Raw genomic sequence first — 24,069 nt, forward strand, 5'->3', positions numbered from 1 at the left:
GCAGCTCATGTGGCTGAAGCCCTTCGCGGGCCTGTTCTGGTCGGTATGTTTGGCAGATTGTACAACGAGACACAAAGTCTCTGATTTCAGCACTCATTCGTGGCCAATACAATATTTCACGGGCACGGCGAACACATCCTCCAATGCCGATGTGGCTGCTGTGGAGCTGGTTTAACATTTCCTTTCGAAGTGAAACAGGCACTACAAGCTGTTCTCCACGGAACACCAGACCTTGTGACTCTATCGGCTCGCCTCGCTCGTCATAGTATGGCTGAGCAGCAGGAGGGCAATTTTTCTTTTCGGGCCAGCCTTGCTTGATCACTCGGATTAGTTCCTGGATATCAGCATCTTCAGCGACTCGCTGTCGGAAGACATCTCGCTTCGAAGGTTCAACTCGAATATACTCTTCGTGATTCACCATCTCGAGTGCACGAATCTCACAAAACTCGGTCTGAGCCCCATCAGTGGTCTCCAGATATGCACGACTCAAGGCATCTGCAATGTGCATGAGTGTTCCTTTCTTGTATTGAACTTCTAGATTGTACTTTTGTAGGGCCAGGCGCATTCGCTGCAGGCGCTTGGGTGATTTGTGAATTTCCTTCTTGAACACAGACTTCAATGGCTCATGGTCAGTCTCGACAGTGATTTTGTCTCGCCCATAGAGGTATTGGTCGAACTTGTCACATGCCCAAGTGATGGCAAGCATTTCTTTCTCGATCTGCGCATATCGAGACTCAGTGTCAGTGAGGGCACGGGAGGCATAACAGACAGGCTGACCATCTTGCAGCAGTACTGCTCCTAAGCCAGACTGGCTTGCATCGCATTGTACAGTGACCGGCTTGTTTATATCGTAATAACGGAGGACAGGTGCCTCTGTCAGGAATTTCTTGATTGTCTTCATGGCAAGGGAGTACTGTTCTAACCACTGGAACTCTACATTCTTGTCCTCCAAACGTCTAAGTGGTTCTGTCATCTCTGACAAGTGGGGCATGAACTTAGCAAGATAGGTCACCATCCCCAGGAATCGCTTCAATGAAGTGACATCTTCAGGTTCAGGCATCTGCAATATAGCCTGAATCTTCTCTGGGTCAGGCATTAGCCCCTGAGAAGTGAGTAGATGACCCATGAATTTCACGCTTGATTGGTGCCATTTCACTTTTGCACGATTCAACTTCAAGTTCCACAAACGGCATTTCTCGAGAAAGGCGCGCTCATTTCTTGCAAGACTCTGGTTTACTTCATGTTCTGTATTGCCAAATCCGGCAATCAGGAAGTCGTCTGCAATCACTTCCACTCCTTCCAGGTCTTCGACAAACTCGTGCATTGTACGTTGCCAGACTTCTGGCGCTGACGAGATGCCAAACGGCATCCTATTCCATCTGTAGCGCCCAAACGGTGTGTTAAAGGTGGTCTTGTAACTAGACTCAGTGTCAAGACGTTTCTGCCAAAAGCCGTCCTTGGCATCGACAACCGTGAACTTCTTTGCTTGCGAAAGCCGGGTCGCGACCTCCTCCACTGTTGGCATTTGGTAATGCTCTCGACGGATGGCTTTATTTAAATCACGCGGGTCAAGACATATGCGCAGCTTGTTGGGCTTGACAATGACCAACATACTGGAAACCCACTCGGTTGGTTCAGTTACAGGTGCAAGAATACCACTAGTTACCATCTCATCAAGTTTCTCCTTGATCTGGTTTCGTAAAGCAACTGGTACACGACGCGGAGGATGTACTGCAGGTGGAACTGTGTCATCAGTGACGATGTGGTGCTCGCCTGGGAGGTCACCCAAGCCTTCAAAGACATCATTGTATTCCTCTAGAATGTCGGCAATCCCTACTGTTACGGCAATGCCAACGCTGGGGGTATCCTCGAGACTACTGACGTTTGATGGGCTATCACAGTCATTAATTGTGATGAGTCCCAGTCCAATACATGTGCTGTATGATAACAGTGGGGCAAGGTCATCTTCTGTAATGTTGAATGGCAACACATTTCTTTTCTCATGGCGCCATGTAGGGAGCTCTGTTAACCCCAGTATCTTGTATCGTTCATTGGTGTAAGTTTTAATAAACTTGTGTGAGCAGCGCTTGACTTGTGCCAAATCCACATCACCGGTGGCACGCTGATAATCTTTCAATGAAATGAGATTGCACTCTGCACCTGTGTCTAGTTGGAATGTCACCTGACGTTGGTTGCCTTGCATGCCGACTTCCATAGTAATCAAAGCACGTGATCTACTTCCAACTTTACTTATACGAAAAACTTCTTCAGGTACTTCTTCTACGGTGTTTACCTTTGGGTTGGTTGCTCGGCACCTTGACTGAAAGTGGTTCTTTTGTCCACACTTGTGGCAAGTTTGGCCTTTTGCAGGGCACTGGCGATTTCCATGCTGATATCCACAAAATCTACATTCTGTTCGCTGGATGGGTGGGTCACGTGGCCTTCGTGTGTTCTGAGGTGGCTCATTTATTTGTTGTGTTCTAACTGCACCAACTGACTCCTCTGTTCCACTGGCAAGCAGCTTTAATTGCTGACTAGTCTGTTCTGCCGCTTTACAAATGTCGATGGCTTTAGACAAGGTCAGGTCGTTTACTCGTAGAAGGCGTTCGCGTACTTTCTCATCTCGGACTCCAAGGACCAAGCGGTCGCGTAAAATCTCGTCCGGTGTGATTTCGTCGTGAGCACAGTTCTTCGCAATCACACGCAGCTCGGTCACGTACGCACTAATGCTTTCGCCTGGCTCCTGTTTACGATTGTTAAAACGGTAGCGTTCGTAAATGACTTGAGTGCGAGGTTCGCAATATTCGTCAAATTTAGCTAAGACGTCTGTAATACTGTTTTCACTCTGGCCTTCGCCCCAAGCGAACGTATCAAAGGCTTTGACAGCTTCTTCGCCGATAACCGAAAGCAATGTTGACACTCGAACAAGATTCTCCTGCTTGTAAATTCCAGTCGCGATTTCGTACCTTTGCCATACTTTTTTCCATTGCTTCCAATTACTAGCCAGATTATCATCTACGACGAGCGGTTTAGGTGGCGGCAGGTTCATTGGAGGCAATATCAACGGAGCTACGGCTGACGTTCCTTCAGCGCCTCCTTCAGCAGAATCAGTCATCTCGCCAAATCCAAGATGGCGGCCACGCAGAACAAGCTTCCAATTTCGGTCGACGGTTTACTCACCAGTGTGGCGACGAATGTTCATCACATCATCCAGTAACGAAGCGTGAGAGCCACTTCTGACACCATGTCAAGTTATAAAGGGAATAAATCACAGCTCAGGCTAAATAGTGATAAGAAACTTTTAATGCCGAGTTGGCACTCGCACACTACCAAAGTATATCCGTTGCACGAGGTTCTGCTCGTCACGTGAGTGCCTGATCACATGATGTGGTCACGCTTGTCACGTCACAAGGTTCCAAAACAGGTTTCTTATTTTCTACCTGTTTTTCATGGGACCAAGTCACAGCTTTACAGATCAAGTCTAGGTCAATATTTTTATGATATAATGGTGACTTTGGGAATTTTCAGGGATTATTAAATAGTCTACCTGTAAGTCGCAACACCACCCCACCTCTTACCACCTTCAAAATTCTAGGAATACCTTAATCATACAAAACAACATTTGCTGTCAAACGTAACCCAGTGGCTAATCTTTTAAATAACAAATAAAACTTAATACATTCTTCACAGTTTTGCTTCATGCATCCATATACCACCACATTGACAATTTTGAAGAAAAACATTTACTTTAATAATTTTTCAGATGGATCCCAGTGAGACCTTTGACTTGATTTGAAAAGAAATGGAAATAGATTGATTCTTTGAAACACAGTTATTAATCACCTTTTACTGATAGCTGTCATAAGGTAGGCACCAAGTTGTAATAATTGATAATTTTATAATAATAATAATAATAATAATAACAATAACAATAATAATAATAATAATAATGATGTTATTTCTTGTATAGCACTATTTACAACAAGATCATTCAATATCGCTTATTACAACACAAGGATCAACACTTTGTGCCTTATATTTAAGTTTATACGATGACACAAGTGTTAGTTTAATATTGAGATAATACAAGTACAAGTTACCTGTTAGATCTTCTGCAAGCTAAAAGTTCGAGTAGCTGTGCGTTTGACACGTTTTAGCCAATATTTTTCATCTAGTCAAATAAGTGACCTTATTTAATGAATCCATAGTATTGGCGCTAAGTTTATTACCAGCTAAATAAAACTGAAGTTTATTTGTACGCGTAAATAAATATTCAGCGAGCTCAGTTTCAGATCGGAGAGCTTACCTTTCAATGCAATTATCCTACTTTTCTTGCTGATTCTCCAAGTACGTGAAGCTCGTGTTCTTTTTTTTTTCTTTTTTTTTTTCTGGACAGGGTAATGTGCAATTGTTTATACGACCTACGTCCTAAGACCTGAGGAAGAAAATTACACGTAAAAACGCAGTGACTGAAGACACGTGGGAGGTTCGACTTTCCCATGGCTACCGCCATTTTGAATTCTTCCGCCGTTTGAAGGGGTCTGGTGACGAAACTGGGTTGTTGGAGTGGGGACTGGACTAGAGAGTAAAACTGTCAATCGCCGCGTTTTCTTTAGCCTGCGAACGCAGACGTATTTCCAGCTGTCGCTTGTCTCCGCCGAAAATAACGTCTGCGAACCCGAGCCAGGAAACGATTTCTGTGACGTAATGACTTTTGTTTCTCTTTGGCCAATCAGATTCCATGATAGAATGAAACTCGAGTGCTCCCGCAGCGAATACCTCGCGCAGTAGTTCTGGGGCTACTTTGAGCTAAACTGTGATCCTACGTCACAGAAATCGTTTCCTGGCTCGGGTTCGCAGACGTTATTTTCGGCGGAGACAAGCGACAGCCGGAAATACCTCTGCGTTCGCAGGCTACGTTTTCTTGACAGCTCTTATAAGCCTAATATGGGACATTATATGCATGCCAAGACTTCCCAGCCTACCTATCGATCACTCTCAAGCACGCTGTGGTACAGTCCGGTGAGAAACGGTCGAAATTATCAGCGACTACTAGTAAAGCGACTGGTCATAAAGTATCAGGTGGGGGGAGAGGGGTTAGAGGAACGGAGGCCAAACACAAAGCACTTCCAGTACAATAGTCCCATGAAGACACTTCACTACAGGCCTGGGTTGTTCGAAAGGCGGATAACGCTATCCACCGGATGAACCACTATCCAGCGAATAGCAAGGTTTGTTTTGTCAACACTTATCCACTGGACAGCGTTATTCAGCCTTCGAATAACTGGGGCCACGTCATTATTTTCACCAGTGCAATAATACTGTAGAACCCGACACAGCTAACCCTTTAGTTCACAACGAATACCGATACATAACAAACGATTTCCTTAAGCCGATATTATTAAAACAAAAACTGGTTTGATAAAGAATATCACTTAAAAAGGCCCGGACAAAAGAAATTGGTAAATCAACAGCACGGTGATGCCTTAAATGTCATTCTCTGTGATCTTCAGCTGTTAAACACGAATCCTACGTGGAAAAAAAAAATTAGCTGGAGAAATGGAGAGGGGAAGGGTGGAAGAAGGATGGTTTTGACTGAACACACGCGTAAAGATTGCTTAGCCTTGTTCTAACATTGCTGGGTGTTTTGTATATCTCCCGTCCCTCTGTGTTATACTAATTGTTGTAATTCTCTTCTTGTGAAACATAAACTCCATGTGTTCTTTTCCGAGACAGTTTTCCTTCTCACTGGGACCGTTCATTTTTTATGAGGGAGTGGGGGCTGGTGGAATTTGGGAAGCACCATTTAAAAATCGCATGACCCCCCTCGGCTTACCAATTTTTCACATGGTCCCCCCCCCCTTATAGCGGTCATTTTTTGGGATGACCCCCCTCCCCAAAAAAAAAATTGAACAAGCAATATTTAGATTTCAACTTTTTTAATATTTCTCTATTATCCCCCTACTTCACGTTATTGTGCTCACTATGAAGACAATATTTACAATCCCTATACTACAGAGAGCTGTTGTTTAAAAAACAAATCAAAAGAAAGAGAAGTCAATTTCGGATCTCCTAGTTATGGCTCGCCACGAGCGTGTGGCATTTGGCCTCTCATTGGCATCTTCCTCATCTGAATTGATGAATGCAAGAATGACGTCACTTGAGTCATCTTCTCCCCCAACTTTGTAAATAAGCAGTCTTCAAACAGAAAACAGACGAACAAATCACTTTACTATCACGTGGTTTAAAATTCATTCCAGTACCCGTCACGAGAGAAAATCTCATCAGGCGCCAGTTACTCGCAGATTTTTCAATTGGCTAGGCGGATGCGCCTCCAATATCTCTTCTACGGGAAGGAGAGAGAACCTCACCCTTTCCACGTTAAGTCAGACTGGAATCCACCAGTTCAACCTTCTGTAGCATTAGAAACATTCTTAGAAGAAGTCAAATTTGAACTTGCTACAATCAATATTGAGAAACCAAAAGACAATCTCTCACATGGAGAGCGATGTGCGCTCAAAGAACTTTCGCGTGACAAAAACATTATACTCAAGAAAGCTGATAAGGGAACCACAACCGTCGTAATAAATAGAGAAGACAAAATACACGAGGGTCAAGCTCTACTCAATGACATTAACAACTATCGACCCCTAAAAAAACCTATGATTGATACCACAGCCAAAAAAGTACAGCGATTGATTAAGTCACTGCTTCAAGAAGACCACATTGACGACATGACGGCGAAATGGCTCTCCCTTACGCCAAACTCTCCAAGAATACTAGTGTTTTACACACTCACTAAGATTCACAAACCGACCCCTGTCGGTAGACCTGTTATATCAGGGTGCGATGGCCCTACAGAACGTATCTCAGCTTTTGTCGATCACCTTCTTCAGCCTATAGCACAAATACAACCTTCGTATCTTAAAGATACAACAGCCTTCATCAATTTTGTAGAGAAGACAAAATTGCCTCTCAATACCATCCCAGTCTCAATGGATGTCACTAGTCTCTATACTAACATACCACAAGAGGAGGGTATTAACACTGTATGCGAAGCATACGAAGAATCTCATCAGGGGAATCCCCCCATACCTACCAGATATCTAAGAGAAATGCTCAGTCTGATCCTACAAGAAAACTCATTCCAATTTAACGGAAAAGATTTTCTCCAATCTCATGGAACGGCGATGGGCACGAAAATGGCCATAGCATTTGCTAATATCTTCATGGCCAAAATAGAACGCGAAATACTGACGCAAAGTAACATAACACCCATCTTTTGGGAGAGATTTATTGATGACATCATATCAATGTGGGACACAAACAGAGACAAAATAGAAGAATTTCTCTTGAAGGCAAACAGCTTTCACCCTACTATCAAATTCACGGCTGAAATATCAGAAATAGAGACGACTTTCTTGGACACTGTAGTGTACAAATATGACAGATTCCTCAAGGAATCTATACTTGATGTGCGAACACATTTCAAACCTACAAAGACCTTTCAATACACGAATTTTTATTCGTGTCACCCGCCAGGCGTTACGAAAGGTTGTATTAAAGGAGAAGCGTTAAGGCTTCTAAGAACAAATTCCTCACAACTTACTTTTGAGGAAAACATTAGAAATTTTGCCGTACGCCTTAAGAATAGAGGTTACCCAGCAGCAACAGTAGAAAAACATCTCTCAGAAGTCAAATTTTTCGCTGACAAATAAGAACAGAACCGCACAAAAGAAAATTCTACCCTTTGTCACACAACACCACCCGGCGTTGCCTGACATAAAAGAAACACTCATGGGGAAATGGCACTTGATACATAACCAACCACAATTAAGAAATATCTTCAAGGAGCCACCCCTTCTATCATATCGCAAAGGAAAATCCCTAAAAGACACCCTTGTCAAAGCTAAGCTATAAAGGCCATACAACCTTGCGAACTGCAGGAGTCGTGCTGCCCGTCAACACTTTTAAAACTCAGCACATCAACAAAAGGAGAAGGAAAAAAGAAAAGCGCAGAAAGTCAAATGAAAGAAAGAGGAAGCGGACTGAAAACAACGTCCAACGAGTTTATGGAATCTGTGTTGGAAACCCGCTAGGAAATGATCTTCCACAATGCCTTGTGTACCCTCCTAGAACGGCCGTCCCGGAAGAGTGTATTAAAGTTGAGGATGTTGCCACGTCGTTATTTAGAAGAGATGGGCCATACATCGCACAGCTCTTGGAAGGGAATTATTTCACCAATGCTGCAAGAAGCAGAATCACCACCAACCTTGAGCAGGAAGTCAGAGATTATGTTTACACCTTCATGAACCCTGAAGAGTACACCGTGACGGAAAGCATTGCTGCTTCTTGCAGCATTGGTGAAAGAGACTCCCACGGCAGCACAAGGGGCGACGAAGAACTCGACGATCGACAGCGAAGATGAAGATGAGTGCCAGTGAAAGTTGCATTCGAAAATAACAGTGTTAAATATTTCTTTTCAGTAGCTACAAATGCTTTTTGTCGCCAAACGTTTTTTTAAAGCAGAAGGAAAGTTTGTAATAAATTTGTATCCTGCCTTCTATGTTTATTCTATAGCAATTTTTTTGATCTTCAAACATTATGCCATTTTAAAGTTTTACTAAAATATTCCACCTGCCCCCCCCCTTTTTCCCTTATTTTTTTTGGGATGGCCCCCCCTCGAAAGCCATTTTTTTCGCATGCCCCCCCCCCAAATCTCACCAGCCCCCCCTACCTTATAAATAATGAACGGTCCCAGTCTCGTCCAGCCACAAGACAAGCCAGAGCAAGCTATCAAGTCTTTACTCAGGTCAGTTAGATATTATTAGCTCACTGGCTGCATTCAAATACAAAGCGGTTTTCAATGAGTGTCGTAAAACCAAAACCAAAGTAATCACTCTGGCCAATCACAAAGAACACAGACAGTCTAATGAACCAATCAAAACTCGAAGTAAATACGTGTAACTGACACAAAGCGCGGGAAAACGTAAGCGAGCGAGTCACGAATGGTTTTGTTTTTACCTCTGATTGGATGAAAAAGTGGCGCGAGTTTTTTAAGCCAATCATGTAGCGTAGAAATCCAAAACCAATTACTTTTCGACACAAGTGAAACCGTTTTATGTGTGTTACTAACTAGCATGAGGTCCATTTTCCCTTGAGACTGTATTCAGTCGAGGTCTTTTTGCAGCTCAATCCATAGACTTGCTACAGAAAGAACGAGACCAATTTTTCCAAAATACGGATCGAACAAGCCGGTACAATAAATGATTTATTATAATGGCTCTTGAAACGCTGCTGTAAATATTTATACGCCAGCAATTTATTCTCGGTAAACGTGTGTGCTAAAGCTAAACATTTATTTAAGTTTTTCTAGTCGCTTCTTAGAAGATAAACTCAAATTGTCCGCAAAATATGAAGGAAAAACGATGCCTACTTACAGCAATTATTTTCTTTTTTGCATCGTTTTAAAAAAGCAATTCGCAAGCGAAACATCTTAGCGGTCCATATTGCAAAAATCGGACCTCTCAGGGAACCAATCAGAATTTTCCCTTTCATTTTTGTTTACCTTATTTATTTTAGCTTCCCTTGAGGTCGACCTTCTTCGCCGTTTTCGAACACAGTACATGGAACAGTCATCTTCGAAGCAGTTATTTGTGTCTTCAAGGTCACTGTACTTTTGTTGGGATCGATGGCGCGTTGCCTGATTTCCTTCGTAGATGGTTTTAACTTTTTATATTTCGTCTAGCGACTCTAGCGTCTCGAGTTTCCACGTGCCTCCCAGGAAACGAAGAAATTGCACACCCTGTGTTTTATCTAGATTTACTCCCAAGTTTGAAATTGGTTAACGTGTTGTGAGAGAATCCTAGAATGCGAGCAGTCTCTCTTTTGCTCGAAAATCCGTGGGGAAGAACACAAATCAAGTAAGCGTGCGATCGTGACTGCAATCGTGACTGCAAGCGTGACTGCGAGCGTGACATGTCGCAAGCGGCAAGTGGCGAAGTCACACGAGCCGCAAGTAGCGCGGGCGTCGAAAGACGCGACGCGCTACCTGCGGGTCGCCGCTTCGCATATCGCTCGAAACCTCACAACCCATGCCACCGCTCGCTTGTGTGTTACGTTTTTCTTTGCGTTCTTCCCCGCGGATTTTTGAACAAAAAAGAGACTGCTCGCAGTCTAAGAGAATCCATTAAGTATTTCGCGCTCTTTTCTTTCCTCCCAGACCTCCATGCGCAATTCAGGAGAAACCCGCGCAAACCGCGAAAATTTCGTGCGCGTTTTGAGGAAACACATTTTGCTGGTCACTCGTTCATTTCGCTGACTTCTTTTTTAACATGATCCTTTGTCATCAACAGTGACGGTGACGCCAGAATGGGCGGTTCATTCAAGACCGCGATATCAAGACTCGGTACAGATGAATACTCTTTGCTCAATTGTGATGTCACGTAACTGGGAAAAGCCGATTTTCAAGGATGGTCTCTTCCCAGTTTATCGTTGCAATACAGGCACGGCATTGTGTCGTGTTCTTGTTAAAGGAGTAAGGTCACGCTTTTCGCATCTGCGATATCAATATATGTCACGACACCAATCAGGGAATGTTGTCTTGTTGTATCACTCTTATCTAAACTAACGTCAAAAGTAACATAACACAATCCAACTTATCAATGTCACGCAACGCCTCGCGTCCGGAAAGGAGCTTTGAGACAAACCTAAACGCACAGCAGAGGGTCGACTTTATCCTGAAGAAATTGCGTGGGGAGTGTACGAAGTCACGAAGTGTCCTCGTGGATTCTTTTTTGCAATTAGTTGGGACTGACACAGACTTTTAGTATACCAAATGAACTTTGTCCGCCACCCCCGGGGATCCGGGATAAAAGTCAAAGATGAACTTTGGCCACCCAGAAGCGATCAGTTCCCAAATCCAGCCAGGCACAGTTTATGAGAATGGAGAGATTAGTCATCTCGGTAAAAAAAATTGTGGACAATAACCAAGTTATGCCAAGGCAAGAACTCATTGCGTCGCAATATTTTGAAACTCAATTATTAAGTTCGTTGCTTCAGTACTTTTACAAGGAAAACATGGCAGAATACCATTCTTTAGGCGTACTTATTATCGAGTGGGGTGCCGAGGCTGAATAAGGTTTGTGAAAGCAGCCGGATTCTTTCAGTTGCAGCGTAAAATGGATAAAAGATAACCACAAAACGGGAAGAAAGACAATAAAAACACAAGGTCTGTTTTCTCAATTTGAATTCTTTTGTAACGTTTTTGCACACGCGGTGACAGACCCCGGTAGCTAGCCAAATCTCCATTCCAATTTATATCGAGCTGTACATTATAATTGTAAATGTTTGTTGTAATATTTACTTTAAAAATAGTGATTTTCTAATGACTGTTGTAAATCTTTTAAATTCAAAATTATCAGAACGGATCACAGCGCCTGCAAATATCTAACCAGCCAATCGGAACTCGGCAATCACCGAAAAGCGCGGGAAAGTCAGGAGCAGTCGGTGACGAGAGTTGGAAAAGTCACGTGAACTCATTTACTGAGTTTTCAACGCACCTGATTGGCTTTGAGAATATAGTCTCCGCTCTGATTGGTTAGGGGCGGTTGCATAAATTGCACGGAGCGTTTTTAACCAATTACAGTCACATGAAAATCTGTCCAGGAGACAACTTTAATACGTAATAATGCTTAACGCTTGGAGACTGATGTGCAGTCGTCTTGAGCAATACTAGTAGAAATATTCTAAGAAGAGAAATATAACTTACTTAACAAGCAATAATATATTGCATTTATAATGCAGTGAATAAAATGATAGCAATTTTCTCTAAATTAGTAACTGGAGTGTTTACTAGTATCTACATTTAGTTAATTTCTGTGTACAATGCTCTTTCTAAAGGGTGACTTTCACTCAGACTAGCACATTAGACTACAGGCAGTTTGTTTTTCTCTTGGAATTCAGCAGGGATTAAAAGGCGACACGCTTTAGTCTCAAAGGGGTGAGACGAAACTGATAAACACTTGTCTTAGAGACCTAGGGCCGAGTTCACATTTCACCGGAGGAATTTGAAAACACGGTATCGGTGAGGCCTACTGTCCACACTAATCTGTCCCGGAAACGGAGCTTTTCAAAAACGCTCTTCAAATCGGGGAAAACTTTTCCCCGATTTGAAGAGCGTTTTTTGAGAACGTCGGCTTTTCGTTTGTGTGGATATGAAACATCTTAAAATGGAGCTTTTCGAAAACGATGGCGTCACGATAATCGCGTGATTTCTCTGCCCGAGTTTTCCTCAAACACAAAAACAAAATGACCGGTGATTAATGCGTTTTCAAATTTCTCCGGCGTAGTGTGGACGGAAAGCAATTGATGCGCTTTGAGAGTGAAAAAGCCGGTTTCCAATGTCTCCGGCGTGGTGTGGACGAGGCGTAAGAGAAGAAACTGGCTGCCAGGAGCTTACTAGCACATATGCAAAGGCAGTAAGATGTTGACAATTACAGTGTTGTCACGGGTCAGGAAGTGGTCAGGGGAAAAAATTCTTCAGGTCAGGGAAAAGTCAAGGAATTTTTATCTTGAGTCAGAGAACATTGAAATTTTCAACTAAGGAAAATTTGATCTAACACGGTTAATTTTCTACCATTAAAGTCAGGGAAATGTGGCAGCAATGTAATTAGAGCCTTTTGTTAGGAAAATTTCCCAACAAATGGCAGTTAACAACACCCTACTTCACATCTGCGTATGTTCTTTCTGGTTACGCGCTAGTGAAAACTAGCCACTATACAGAGCAGTGCAAAAGGCCCTTAACACTGAGGTTGAAGATGCATTGTTAATGAAATGTTACCTCTCTTTCAACAAGACCTTGAGATTTGATATTTTCGTAGGGTAAATTCAATATCCTTAAATCATTTTGAAAGCACAACACTTTAAATCAACACGATGCCTTAATATAACTTAAGGAAAACGCTAATACTTTTTTTGATGTTTTTAGCTATAAATTCTACTTAGTTTTCCGATTTAAGTGTGAATCAATTAGTATGTCTGGGGCAGGGGGGCTGGCAGCTACCTTTGATCTCGCTGCTTCTCTGGTTTCTATGATCGCCTCAGTAAAGAAATCTGGTCTGCGGTGTTTTACATCGATTACAAGCCCTGAGAAAAGCCGTAATTGAACACGTGTAAAATTACGATAATTTCAGTTGATCATATCGATGAAATAATATTGACGTTTGATATCATGTTTAACCCTTTAAACTGCACTTAAATTTGTTGGTGTTTAATTGAAACATCTTAGCCGGAAGTCTTTGTAAATCCGGTAATCTTCGGGAAATGCTCGGAAATGTTCGTTTGGCCTTCGGTTAACTTTTGGAGAGTCTTTGTAAATCTTCGGTAAGTAGTCGGAAAACTTCGGAAAATCGTCAAAAACGTCGTTATTATAATACAAGGTTGCTTGTAAATGTGAAATTTCTCTTCTCGTGTTCAACTTTATCTCACTTGTTAGCTGCGCTCACTCGTGAGATCTCGCGTTGAACATTCGGAGATAAATTCCATATCTACGTGCGCCCACGTCTTATTCCTTATTTATCAAACACTAACGAATCCTAAATCGTAATCAGCAATGTACAAGTATTGGCTTGACCGGTTTCCATAGAAACAACCCGACTTGAAAATTTTAACTTTCAGTACTTTTCGCCCAAAAGCGAGTTTTTTTCGTGTTCCTATTATATTTCTTCTGAAGACTAAGAAAAGACCGGTGTAAATAAGATCTGGGTATACTTTTCTCATAACAAACTGTTCTGACTTCTTAAAATTCTTGCCAATTTTCTCCTGATTAATCATGATTTCTTTGCCTTTGTTGACTAGAAAAAATGACGGAGTTCTTTTCATCAGAAGGAATTTACCGTTATCTAACTAGTCAGGCTTATATTTGCAGAAGACTCCTGTGTTTTGGGAACTTAAGCACGCGCGTTTTTGAGACGCGGACGGTAACCGGAAGTGAGCTACTTTTACTTTTAACTTGTCCTCACACAACCATATTCACAGTGCTAAGTATCTTTTCTTCATTAGAGATGAGTAGTATAAAAACTCTGGGAGACAATACGGTCCTAGCATGCGAAATCTTCTCATCCGGTTGCCGTCCGCGTATCAAAGACGCGCGTGGTTAAGTTCCCTTTTATAAGAAGTTTCTAGCTAACCCTAAAATACACAAGGTGACCATCTAACGTTAACGACTCAAAAACACGATAGCGAACTGGAATAACAATAACAAATTCTGCAGTTGTCGAGTGGGCATTACCGGCAAACTTTGGAACAAACTGCTATGACAAATATAATACAAAAGAAATCTCAGTGGGGATTTAGGACTTAAGACTCAATCTAAACACAAGCCTATAGGCTTCGGATCGAACGGCCTAATATCTAAATGATTATTGCGTTTGAGGTTTCAAGGGCATATTTTCGAGTCTTAAAAGTAGGAAAATGTTATTTGCTGTAACTATGCCCAATATCTGGCGATGACCGATACATTTAATACGCTGGATTCCTAGAGATAACGTTAACAGGCGCATTTTGATCAAGCAACCACCAGCTTCAATTCAAACCCGGAAGAGGCTTGGATAGAGACAAAAGAGTGACGTGGTAGTTGGGGTTAGGCCACAAGAGGGGTAAGAACTGGAGTAATGGGGAGGGGAAGAGCAAAGAAAATTTTTCCCTTCCTCCTTCACCGCCCACTATTCCTAAGCCAACATGGCGGCTAATCTACTCGATCTCAAGTCACTACCGATACCTCGTATGTACACCGTGCACGCAGAAAACAGCTGCTCTGTAAAAAAACCAGTTACATCCTTAATCAGAGATGTTTGAGAGAAGAAGTTCGAAACTTGAAACACCTACTAATCTGTAGCTGTCAGCGGTCATTGGATGCTCTTCACCAAATAATTTTATTCTGATATCAAGAGCACGCTTGGCTGACTCAAGAGCGGCGGTGTAATCACTCAGGGAATGCTGTGTAACTCCTAGTGCATGGTAGCTGTCAGCGGTGTTGGGATGTTCTTCACAAAACAATTTAATTCTGATATCAAGAGCACGCTTGTTTGACTCAAGGGCGGCGGTGTAATCACTCAGGGAATGCTGTGTAACTCCTAGTGAATGGTAGCTGTCAGCGGTTTTGGGATGTTCTTCACCAAACAATTTAATTCTGATATCAAGAGCACGCTTGTTTGACTCAAGGGCGGCGGTGTAATCACTCAGGGAATGCTGTGTAACTCCTAGTGAATGGTAGCTGTCAGCGGTGTTGGGATGTTCTTCACCAAACAATTTAATTCTGATATCAAGAGCACGCTTGGCTGACTCAAGAGCGGTGGTGTAATCACTCAGGGAATGCTGTGTAACTCCTAGTGCATGGTAGCTGTCAGCGGTGTTGGGATGTTCTTCACCAAACAATTCAGTTCTGATATCAAGAGCATGCTTGTCTGACTCAAGAGCGGCGGTGTAATCACTCAGGGAATGCTGTGTAACTCCTAGTGCATGGTAGCTGTCAGCGGTTTTGGGATGTTCTTCACCAAACAATTCAATTCTGATATGAAGAGCACGCTTGGCTGACTCAAGAGCGGCGGTGTAATCACTCAGGGAATGCTGTGTAACTCCTAGTGCATGGTAGCTGTCAGCGGTGTTGGGATGTTCTTCACCAAACAATTTAATTCTGATATCAAGAGCACGCTTGGCTGACTCAAGAGCGGCGGTGTAATCACTCAGGGAATGCTGTGTAACTCCTAGTGCATGGTAGCTGTCAGCGGTCTTGGGATGTTCTTTACCAAACAATTCAGTTCTGATATCAAGAGCACGCTTGGCTGACTTAAGGGCGGCGGTGTAATCACTCAGGGAATGCTGTGTAACTCCTAGTGAATGGTAGCTGTCAGCGGTGTCGGGATGTTCTTCACCAAACAATTTTATTCTGATATGAAGAGCACGCTTCTTTGACTCAAGAGCGGCGGTGTAATCACTCAGGGAATGCTGTGTAACTCCTAGTGCATGGTAGCTGTCAGCGGTCTTGGGATGTTCTTTACCAAACAATTCAGTTCTGATATCAAGAGCACGCTTGGCTGACTTAAGGGCGGCGGTGTAATCACTCAGGGAATGCTGTGTAGCTCCTATTTTATGGTAGCTGTCAGCGGTGTCGGGATGTTCTTCACCAAACAATTTAATTCTGATATCAAGAGCACGTGTGAACGACGTAATAGCTTCTGTGTAGTTGCCTCTATGGTATTGAATGTCGCCTAGGTCACAATAGTTCTGAGCTAGTGCCTCCTCGTCTTGTACTTGACTTTCTCTGCAGTTTTCTTCCCTTTCAACGCTTTGTTGCAGCGCTTTTTCTTGAAAGCTAATCCTTTCCTTTGTAAGCGTTAAAGCGTCTCTGTCTCTACCAAGTGACCTGAGCATACTAACGATAATGCGATGAAAGTTGAACCAACCAGTTTTAGGTGTGTTGAGTGCTGATTCACAGTCGTTTAGTATGGTAAGCAACAAGTTGCCGAACATTTGATTGGTGTCTGAGGTAGAGAAGATTTTTACTGCTTTGCTCAAAAGCAGGATAACTTGACCTTTAAGAGGCTGGTTTTCCGACGGATTTGCTGTGTTTGTCGGAATGATGTAGTGTTCACCAACTTTCTTTATTGCTGACTCTGGCATAGGTATCACCAGTAAACAAGTGTCTCTGGCATCTTTGCATTCCTTTAGTGCTTTTAGATAAAAGTTGGATGAGCTCACCGAATCATTTTTGCTTTGGTAATAGATTGCAAAAATTTGAAAAATGATAAGCCTCAAAATGGTGTGCTCCTGACTTGTGGTTGTGAAAGAAAGCGCTTCTTCTAAAACTTTCACTCCATCCTCTGTCTTTCCGATAACAAGTTGATGGAGTCCATAGTAGCACAAGTGTTTTCCTTTCTCTCCATCACAATGGGAAGAAGCTGGCACTTGAAGAGCCTTGGACTCGGAGAGCAACTTCTTTGTGTTTCCAGTTGCTCCCCAGGTCACCTGACCAAATGCCTTGGAATCAAGCAGGCGCCGGAAGAAAACATTTTTCCCGGTCTGCTTAGCCGCCATTATTGCTGAATCGAAAATTTTGTAAAATGTAGATCCCTCCCTCCAAAAGAGAGTGTCAAGAAACAACTCTGCTTTCGCCAAAACATCGAAAACTCTGTCGGCTGTGTTTGAATCTAAACAGCCGTCAATTATACTTTGAACAATGTTTTTTTCGTCTTCATAGAACTCAATGAATGCAGACATGGAACGGCCAGAAAGGAAATTCTCATTAAGTTTCTCAAACTGGGCAATGTAAAATGCACGTAAGCGAGATTTTGAGATAAGAAGTGTATCTTTCATGTCAGCTTCTCCCTTTTCTCTTGCAAACGACTGAATTAGTTTATGCATAGAAAATTTGTTGAACTCTGAAGAACAATCAATGAGAGATTTTCTCTGAAGTCTTCGCATTACCTTCTCTGCTTCGGTTGTTCTGGTTGTCCCCAAAACAGCTGCGGAAATCTTTAAATCAAAATGCGCAGGAAGAATACACAAAGATACCAGTGTCTCTTGGTCTTGTGTAGCGAGTCTCTGGAAAGATGACTCGAAGAGAGATCTCAATCTCGAATTGCTTGGATATTCTGGGTTGTCCAGCAATTCCACTATGTTTTCTGTGCACTCGATGAATTCAAGATACTGACTCGACGGAGTAAAATCTTCAGAAATGGAGGAACACAGTAATTTTATGGCTAAGGGAACCTGCCCACAGATTTGTGAAACTTTTGTCAAATCAGAAGAGCTCGCTCCTGGGAGCAATTCTCGAGCTAGGGTTTGACATGACAACTTGTCTAGCTCTCTTATTCTGACAGACTTGTGTCCCTGAAAATGTAAGTTCAAAAAGGACAAAGATTCTCTTGTGGTTAAAAGAAAGTTGACTTTGTCAGTGCGATTGAGGATTTCTCCAATGAGGTTAAAAACCTCCTCCTTTACGTTTGGCACACCACATTCAAACAGGTCATCGGCATTATCCAGGATTATAACACAGCGATCCGATAGTCTGTCAAAAACTAAGCAAAGCTCATCGCCAGCTGATAAATCCTGCAACTTATCAGTTTCAAGTGTCCCAGCCTGTCGGAACAGGCTAAGAAATTTGGACGTTAAATCGCTTTTTGACTTAAGCCCACGTAATGAGACAAAGAAGACGGGCAGCTCAAGTGCTTGAAGATGATGACCCACTGCGATGGCAACGGACGTTTTTCCGAACCCTGGCGAACCCCAGACGGAAACGAGTCGGGTGGATTCGGAAGTCGTGTGACCAACAATTTTGTCACATTCTTCCTCACGGCCAATGAAGTGGGGAACCTTTGGAGGAAGATTTGATCTCGGTAGAATTGTTTTAAGTCCTGTAAATCAATTAACCAACAAATAATAATTAAATGAACGAACGAACGAACGAACGGGCAGATGGATGGATGGATGGATGAATAAACAAATAAATGCACTGGAGGATAGTAAAACATTGCTATTCAAGAGATAGAATATACCAAAACAAATATTATATAACATACTTTTCCTTCAGGCCAAAGGTTTTTTCGAAAGCTAATTATTGCTAGAGCGGGATTAGCAAAAAAAGCAATTTTTGTTGATTCTTTTTGTTTAAATTCGATTTTTTTTCCCACCAATTTTTAATAAGGAGACAATAAATGCCTTGTGCAAGTCATTGTTGATATTTTATGAAACAACTCAAAGTTTTCGTTAACCCTGCACTAGCTTAACCCTTTTCAAACAATAGGGAGGAGAGACTTTTTAGGACATCACCAGCTTTGGCCGCTCGTAACTTTAAAAGCACTGAAGTAACGAACAAATTGGTTTGACTTATCATCGCTCAAGGATCTTGTAGTTTGAATTTTCCTGTTTTAAATGAAAATAAATTGAAACATTGTTACACTAGTGTTGTTCTGGATTTTGACTACGTTTTAGCTAGTTTTAGTGGTTTTCTAAAGCTTTTAAAATAAACATCAGAAAATCCAACATGGCGTCTGTTCAGAAAAACTGACGCATTTCTTTGTCGTATGACGTTATAGTTCCATGTTGTGGACTTCAAAGGAAATAGCTTGCACGAGCTATAAATCCTCAGGTTTCAGTGTGATAGCTCTAATGTTATAGAGTGAGGGCTCAACCACCCCTTCCCCCAGTATCCGTGAGACCACGAAACTCCGTCTGAATATTGTTAGTCCTCTTTTAATTAACCGGCCCATCTCGTTCCAGGGGTTTGATAATGCGAGCAATCTACAGTTGAGAAGTCACTCCTATGTTGAGATTTCTTTTCCGCTAACCACATAGACGGCTGAAACATTATAATTTTAGTTTCACTACTAGATAACGAAAACGTCTTTCTTTTATACATGGGTAGCTATAGTCGACGGTTACTCACCGAAACGGCAAAAATGGTAGCGTCCTATTTTAGCGTGCCTCTACTCTTACAAGTCGGGTGTAGACAAAACATGGACCCCCCCTTCTGGACAGCCCCTTCTAGACCCCCCTTCTGGACCCCCCCTTCTGGACCCCCTTCTGGACCCCCTTCTGGATCCCTTCTTCTGGAGCCCCTTTTGTACACCTCAATTTTTTCGGTGAAAAAAATAATAATAAATTAAAGTTATACAAAATACGTGCGCTACATACCACCGCTTCTTTCGCTCTTTAGTTCCCTTCGATTCCGCGTTCAGCTCGAAAGAAGGTGTTCTCCTTCACGCAACGCATCTCCAAGTTTTCGTTTAGTATTTCAGAGGGGAATCAGGAATTTTTTAGCGATCAGCCACTCGGACAATTTCTGCAAAACTTGTCATTTTCAAGTTGCATGGACTCCCGCCATTTTGTTTTCCGCCATCTTGGTTTTTTCCGCTGACCAGTACAATCGAGGGGCGTTGCTTGCGGCCAAGTGCAAAAAATGTTTCTGGTGTTTCAATCGCAAAAAAATGTAAGACCTTTGTGGGAAAACGGCCTAGAAAAATGATGTTGAAAACCAAATTATGAACTTCACCTTCGAAAGATGGATGGTGAGGTTACATGTGCAGTTATAATCCAGTTAAAACTTCTGAGAGGTCATTGTAACCGTCCTATGTTCTGGGCATTTGGGATGTGAAAGCAGGGTTAGTGGAGCAGGGTCTCTCACAGCGTGCCTCAGTACCTTAATTACAGTGTGATTTTAAGTATTGTTAAAACTACGCTGGTAATAGGCACAACGTAAGCAAAAAGACAAAAAACAAAAAAAAGCATAAACAAATGCATTTAGTTTTATTCCAAATGCAAATCTTAACTCACCATCCTCCATCGTCGCGTCTCGTGTAACGCCCCTCGTTGGTACTGGTCAGCGGAAACACCAAGATGGCGGAAAACAAAATGGCGGGAGTCCATGCAAATTCAAAATGACAAGTTTTGCGAAAATTGTCCAAGTAGCCAATCGCTAAAAAATTCCCCATTTCCCCTCGGAAATACTAAACGAGAACGTGGAAATGCGTTGCGTAAAGGGGAACACCTTCTTTCGAGCTGAACGCTGAATCGAGGGAAGCTAGAGTGCGAAAGAAGCGCTGGTATGTAGCCCACGTATTTTGTATAATTTAATTTATTACTAGTAGTAATCGTGGATTAAAGAGTGCGTTCGAGTTTTGGTAGGTTGGAATGTTAAAAAAAAAAACAAAAACAAAAATTCTGGGGACAGTATTTTGTGCCTGAGCTGTTAGGTAGGCCTGAAATTCATTGGTCTCCCTTCAGCAGGGGCGAAAACAAATACATTGATCGCAAAGATGGCTCGGTATGATGAAAAAAAAATTCTAGGGAAAGCATTTTGTGCCTGAGCTGTTAGGTAGGCGTGAAATTGGTCTTCCTTCAACAGGGGCAAAAACAAATGATTTGATCGCAAATCACGTGCATATGAGAGGGTTTGTTCTCATTTCGTGAAGACATGTCTACAAGGTTTTTAAATGCTGTTAACACTGACTTCGAACTTTAAATAAACAACTTCGGTATTCGCTACAGTCCACAATACTGTGCTTCCTCCACACTCGAAAGTCCGCAATATTGCGCAACACTCGAAAGAAACACATGGACGAACATAGACATGACGTCATTCGCGCCTGAAGAATTTTTTTGGGGGGGAGGCCAAATTGGTGTCCCCCGATAGATGGATAGATACACAGATCTCGAATTTTTATGCATTACACGATTAGAACTGCGTTCTGTCGAACGCAATTATTTTTCTTCTTCACCGAAAAAATTGAGGGGTCCAGAAGGGGGGTCCAGGTTTTGTCTACACTCTTACAAATCCTCAGTCGGCACCCAGCGATGTTTATCAAAGGATTATCACTTGAAGTAAAAACTCTGGAGTGCTGCTTACTTACCTGGTCGCTGAGTCTTGATTAGGTCTTCAAACTTTTGATTCATCTCGGCAATTTTCTCATTCGTCATTTCGGCTTGGTTTGCAGTTGCCTTTTCAATGGTCTTTCTCAGCTCTATGGAGTCTTCTTGTCGTTCCTGCCTCGACTGAGCAAAATCTGACCTCATACCCATTAGTTCATCCTCCACATTTTCCTTGAGAAATGTGATTTCTGTTAGCAACTCCTTTGTGATGTCATCTTTTAACTTGCAAACTTTTCCTGTGGGAAAGTCCGACTCGGTCAAACTTCCAACGGCATCAATAGGGTCAGTCGTGACTCCAAGAGCCTTGATGGCGTCTTTGGTGTGTTGAATGTATTGTCCAAATGTCTTTTTGTCAATCTCGGAGTTGAAAGAGTGACAAAATGCATTTCTTAGGAGTCGCAGCTGATCAATCGCCATTGCAAACGTTTCAGCTTTATTTCCGCCCGGGCTGACCACGGAAGAATGAAAGGTTCCATGAGGCGGTTTACGGTGCTTCAAGTACAAATCACTGAGTGTCCTGTGATGACCTGCCATGTCTGGTAGAGCGAAGGACTTCGCGTAGATAGTGGCCTGGAACAAGGCGCTACAATCCCATTCTTCGTAAGGGAAGTGTGTGGGTACTTTGGTCTTACCACCCTCTGTAGCAAGGAACATGTTTCGCACAGCAATGGAGTCATCCCACGGCTGGTAACCAGGGAGATGTGCAAAGGTATTGTCCCACATGTGTTTAAAAGCTTGTCGAAGCACCTTGGGGAACTCATTCAGCACAACAAAAGCAAACTTGAAATAGTTCAACTGTTCGTTCGTAAACGGCTGTAGAGCCATTACTGATAGCAATAAACTAATCCAAGTTGAAAGTGTTTATATTGTCAGGACGACAATACTGTCTCTGTTGAAGGAACAATAGAGAACAGTTATTATCGAAAGGTGGCCTTGGTGACGATTGAAAAACTGAAAAATAAAGACGAAATCTGATAGGAAATCGAGCAATTTCAATTTTTAATGGACAAAACCTGGTACCATAGTAACTTTAAGTATATTACAGTCCTTTTGCATTTTCTGAAAGCTAAAGATATAAACAGTTGTCTGAGACAACACCAAATACAATTTCCGATGTGAACTGGAGAAAATAAATTTCAAAGTTCAGAGAAATTGTGCAAACACAGGTAAAATTTCATCATCAGTTTCATTTGAACAGTAGTTTCGACAGTACTTTCATATGAACTTTAAAATTTGTTTTCGACATTTGGTATTGTTAAGTAGAAATGATTTCATTTGAGAAGATGGCACAGAAGTTTGCAATACAACGTAAATAATCTCGGTACAAAGTTTTTGTCCACTTGTTACTCGAACTTGTGGTTGATTCTTCCTTAAGCTTATAAAAGATCAAACTCGGGTAAAACGCTCTTTGAAGTCATGGATGGATGGCTTTTTTAGGAAAAATCACAAAGTGTGACCACAATAGCTTGAATGCTGTTTTCATAAGAAAAGATTCAAATCAGTGTGGGGTCCCAGGCTAAATACATGTAGGAACACAAAAGTTCTTAGTTATATACAAATTTCTAAAATTATTTTTCAGTCATGGCGAGATTTTTCTTGTTCTTGATGCACTTTTCCCAGCAAAATAAACAAAGCTCTGTCTTTTACCATGCAACATAATTACAATACAGTACCCTTAATTAATGGCGTTTCGAAATACCAGCAACTGTCATAACTTTATGCATAACAAGGACATCTAAAATCGTCGGTTTCAGTATCGCGTTAATTGCAGATAATTCATGATCGAAATAAAAAGCATCAAAAAGAGCTTAGACTTCTTAACATTACTGCAGAAGATAATGGATTGATTTTGATGCAGCAGATTGTCTTTGTTCAGTTTCGCAACACGGTCTTGCGGGCGTTTTCATCCATGAATACTTATAGTAGTTAATGATTAGAACATATATGAATTTGTGATTTCTATCGCATGATAGCTCACAAGGGCGCAGCCCAAGTCAACTATCACGCATAGAAATCGAGAGCAAATAAGCTCATTGTTTTAGTATAAATCTGCTACTTGTTTAAAACTTATCTAAATTCTTTTCACAGACACTTCGAAAACGCAAAGATGCGGCCGCAATTTTGTTAACAATCTCACACTGCTAGGCTACTCACTATCTAACACATAATAGATAATGAGTTGGGTAGCCAATAAGAGAACGGCATTTGTGATAGAACGCAAGTAGATTTAAACCAGAAACTGTTAGTTTTTATTTCGATTGTATTCCAAAAGCTAGAAATAAAGCGAGCGAGTTCTATTGTTCTGCTGTTATCAAGCGGAGCAAAACCGAACGATTCTGCGATTAAGTTCGAATAAAATTGCTCCGGTATTAAACCGAACTTATCATGTTGTCTGATCAGATAGAACCCTTGGAAGGTTTTAGCCACAGAATTGAGCAAGCGAAAAACTTTATGTAGTCCGGCTCTGGTTCCGCTTCGAATAACTTGGAAACAACAAGTTAATTACAACTCTTTTACTCACCTTCAGTATTCTGGTATTTCGATGATATTCCTTGCAGAAACATGAACTCTGTGCACGATTTTGGTCAAATGAAACCGAACGTTTAAGGCAAGTCTGTTGAATTATTCCTACTGAATAACCTT

General features: G+C 41.9%; 2 protein-coding genes, 1 long non-coding RNA gene and 1 pseudogene across 5 annotated transcripts in view; 2 read left to right on the forward strand and 2 right to left on the reverse strand.

The window, feature by feature from the left end:
• The window catches only part of LOC149102702 (uncharacterized), a 96,048-nt gene that overhangs the window by 68,581 nt on the left and 3,398 nt on the right, over positions 1 to 24,069 (reverse strand). The window lies entirely within an intron of this gene.
• The window catches only part of LOC149102704 (uncharacterized), a 234,512-nt gene that overhangs the window by 51,752 nt on the left and 158,691 nt on the right, over positions 1 to 24,069 (forward strand). The gene's annotated exons all lie outside the window — the stretch shown is intronic.
• On the forward strand, positions 6,735 to 7,920 carry LOC149102706 (uncharacterized; annotated as a pseudogene).
• On the reverse strand, positions 11,655 to 23,170 carry LOC149102707 (uncharacterized). Its single transcript, XM_089274062.1, has 2 exons — positions 21,408 to 23,170; positions 11,655 to 18,413 (listed from the first exon to the last, which is right to left on the reverse strand). The coding sequence occupies exons 1-2, from the start codon at positions 22,249 to 22,251 to the stop codon at positions 14,839 to 14,841; spliced, it is 4,419 nt and encodes a 1,472-aa protein (XP_089130188.1). The 5' UTR covers positions 22,252 to 23,170; the 3' UTR covers positions 11,655 to 14,838.

This window comes from Orbicella faveolata, unplaced genomic scaffold, assembly GCF_042242905.1.
Source record: "Orbicella faveolata isolate gen_17 unplaced genomic scaffold, um_ofav_v1 contig_35, whole genome shotgun sequence".
Lineage (NCBI taxonomy): Eukaryota > Metazoa > Cnidaria > Anthozoa > Scleractinia > Merulinidae > Orbicella > Orbicella faveolata.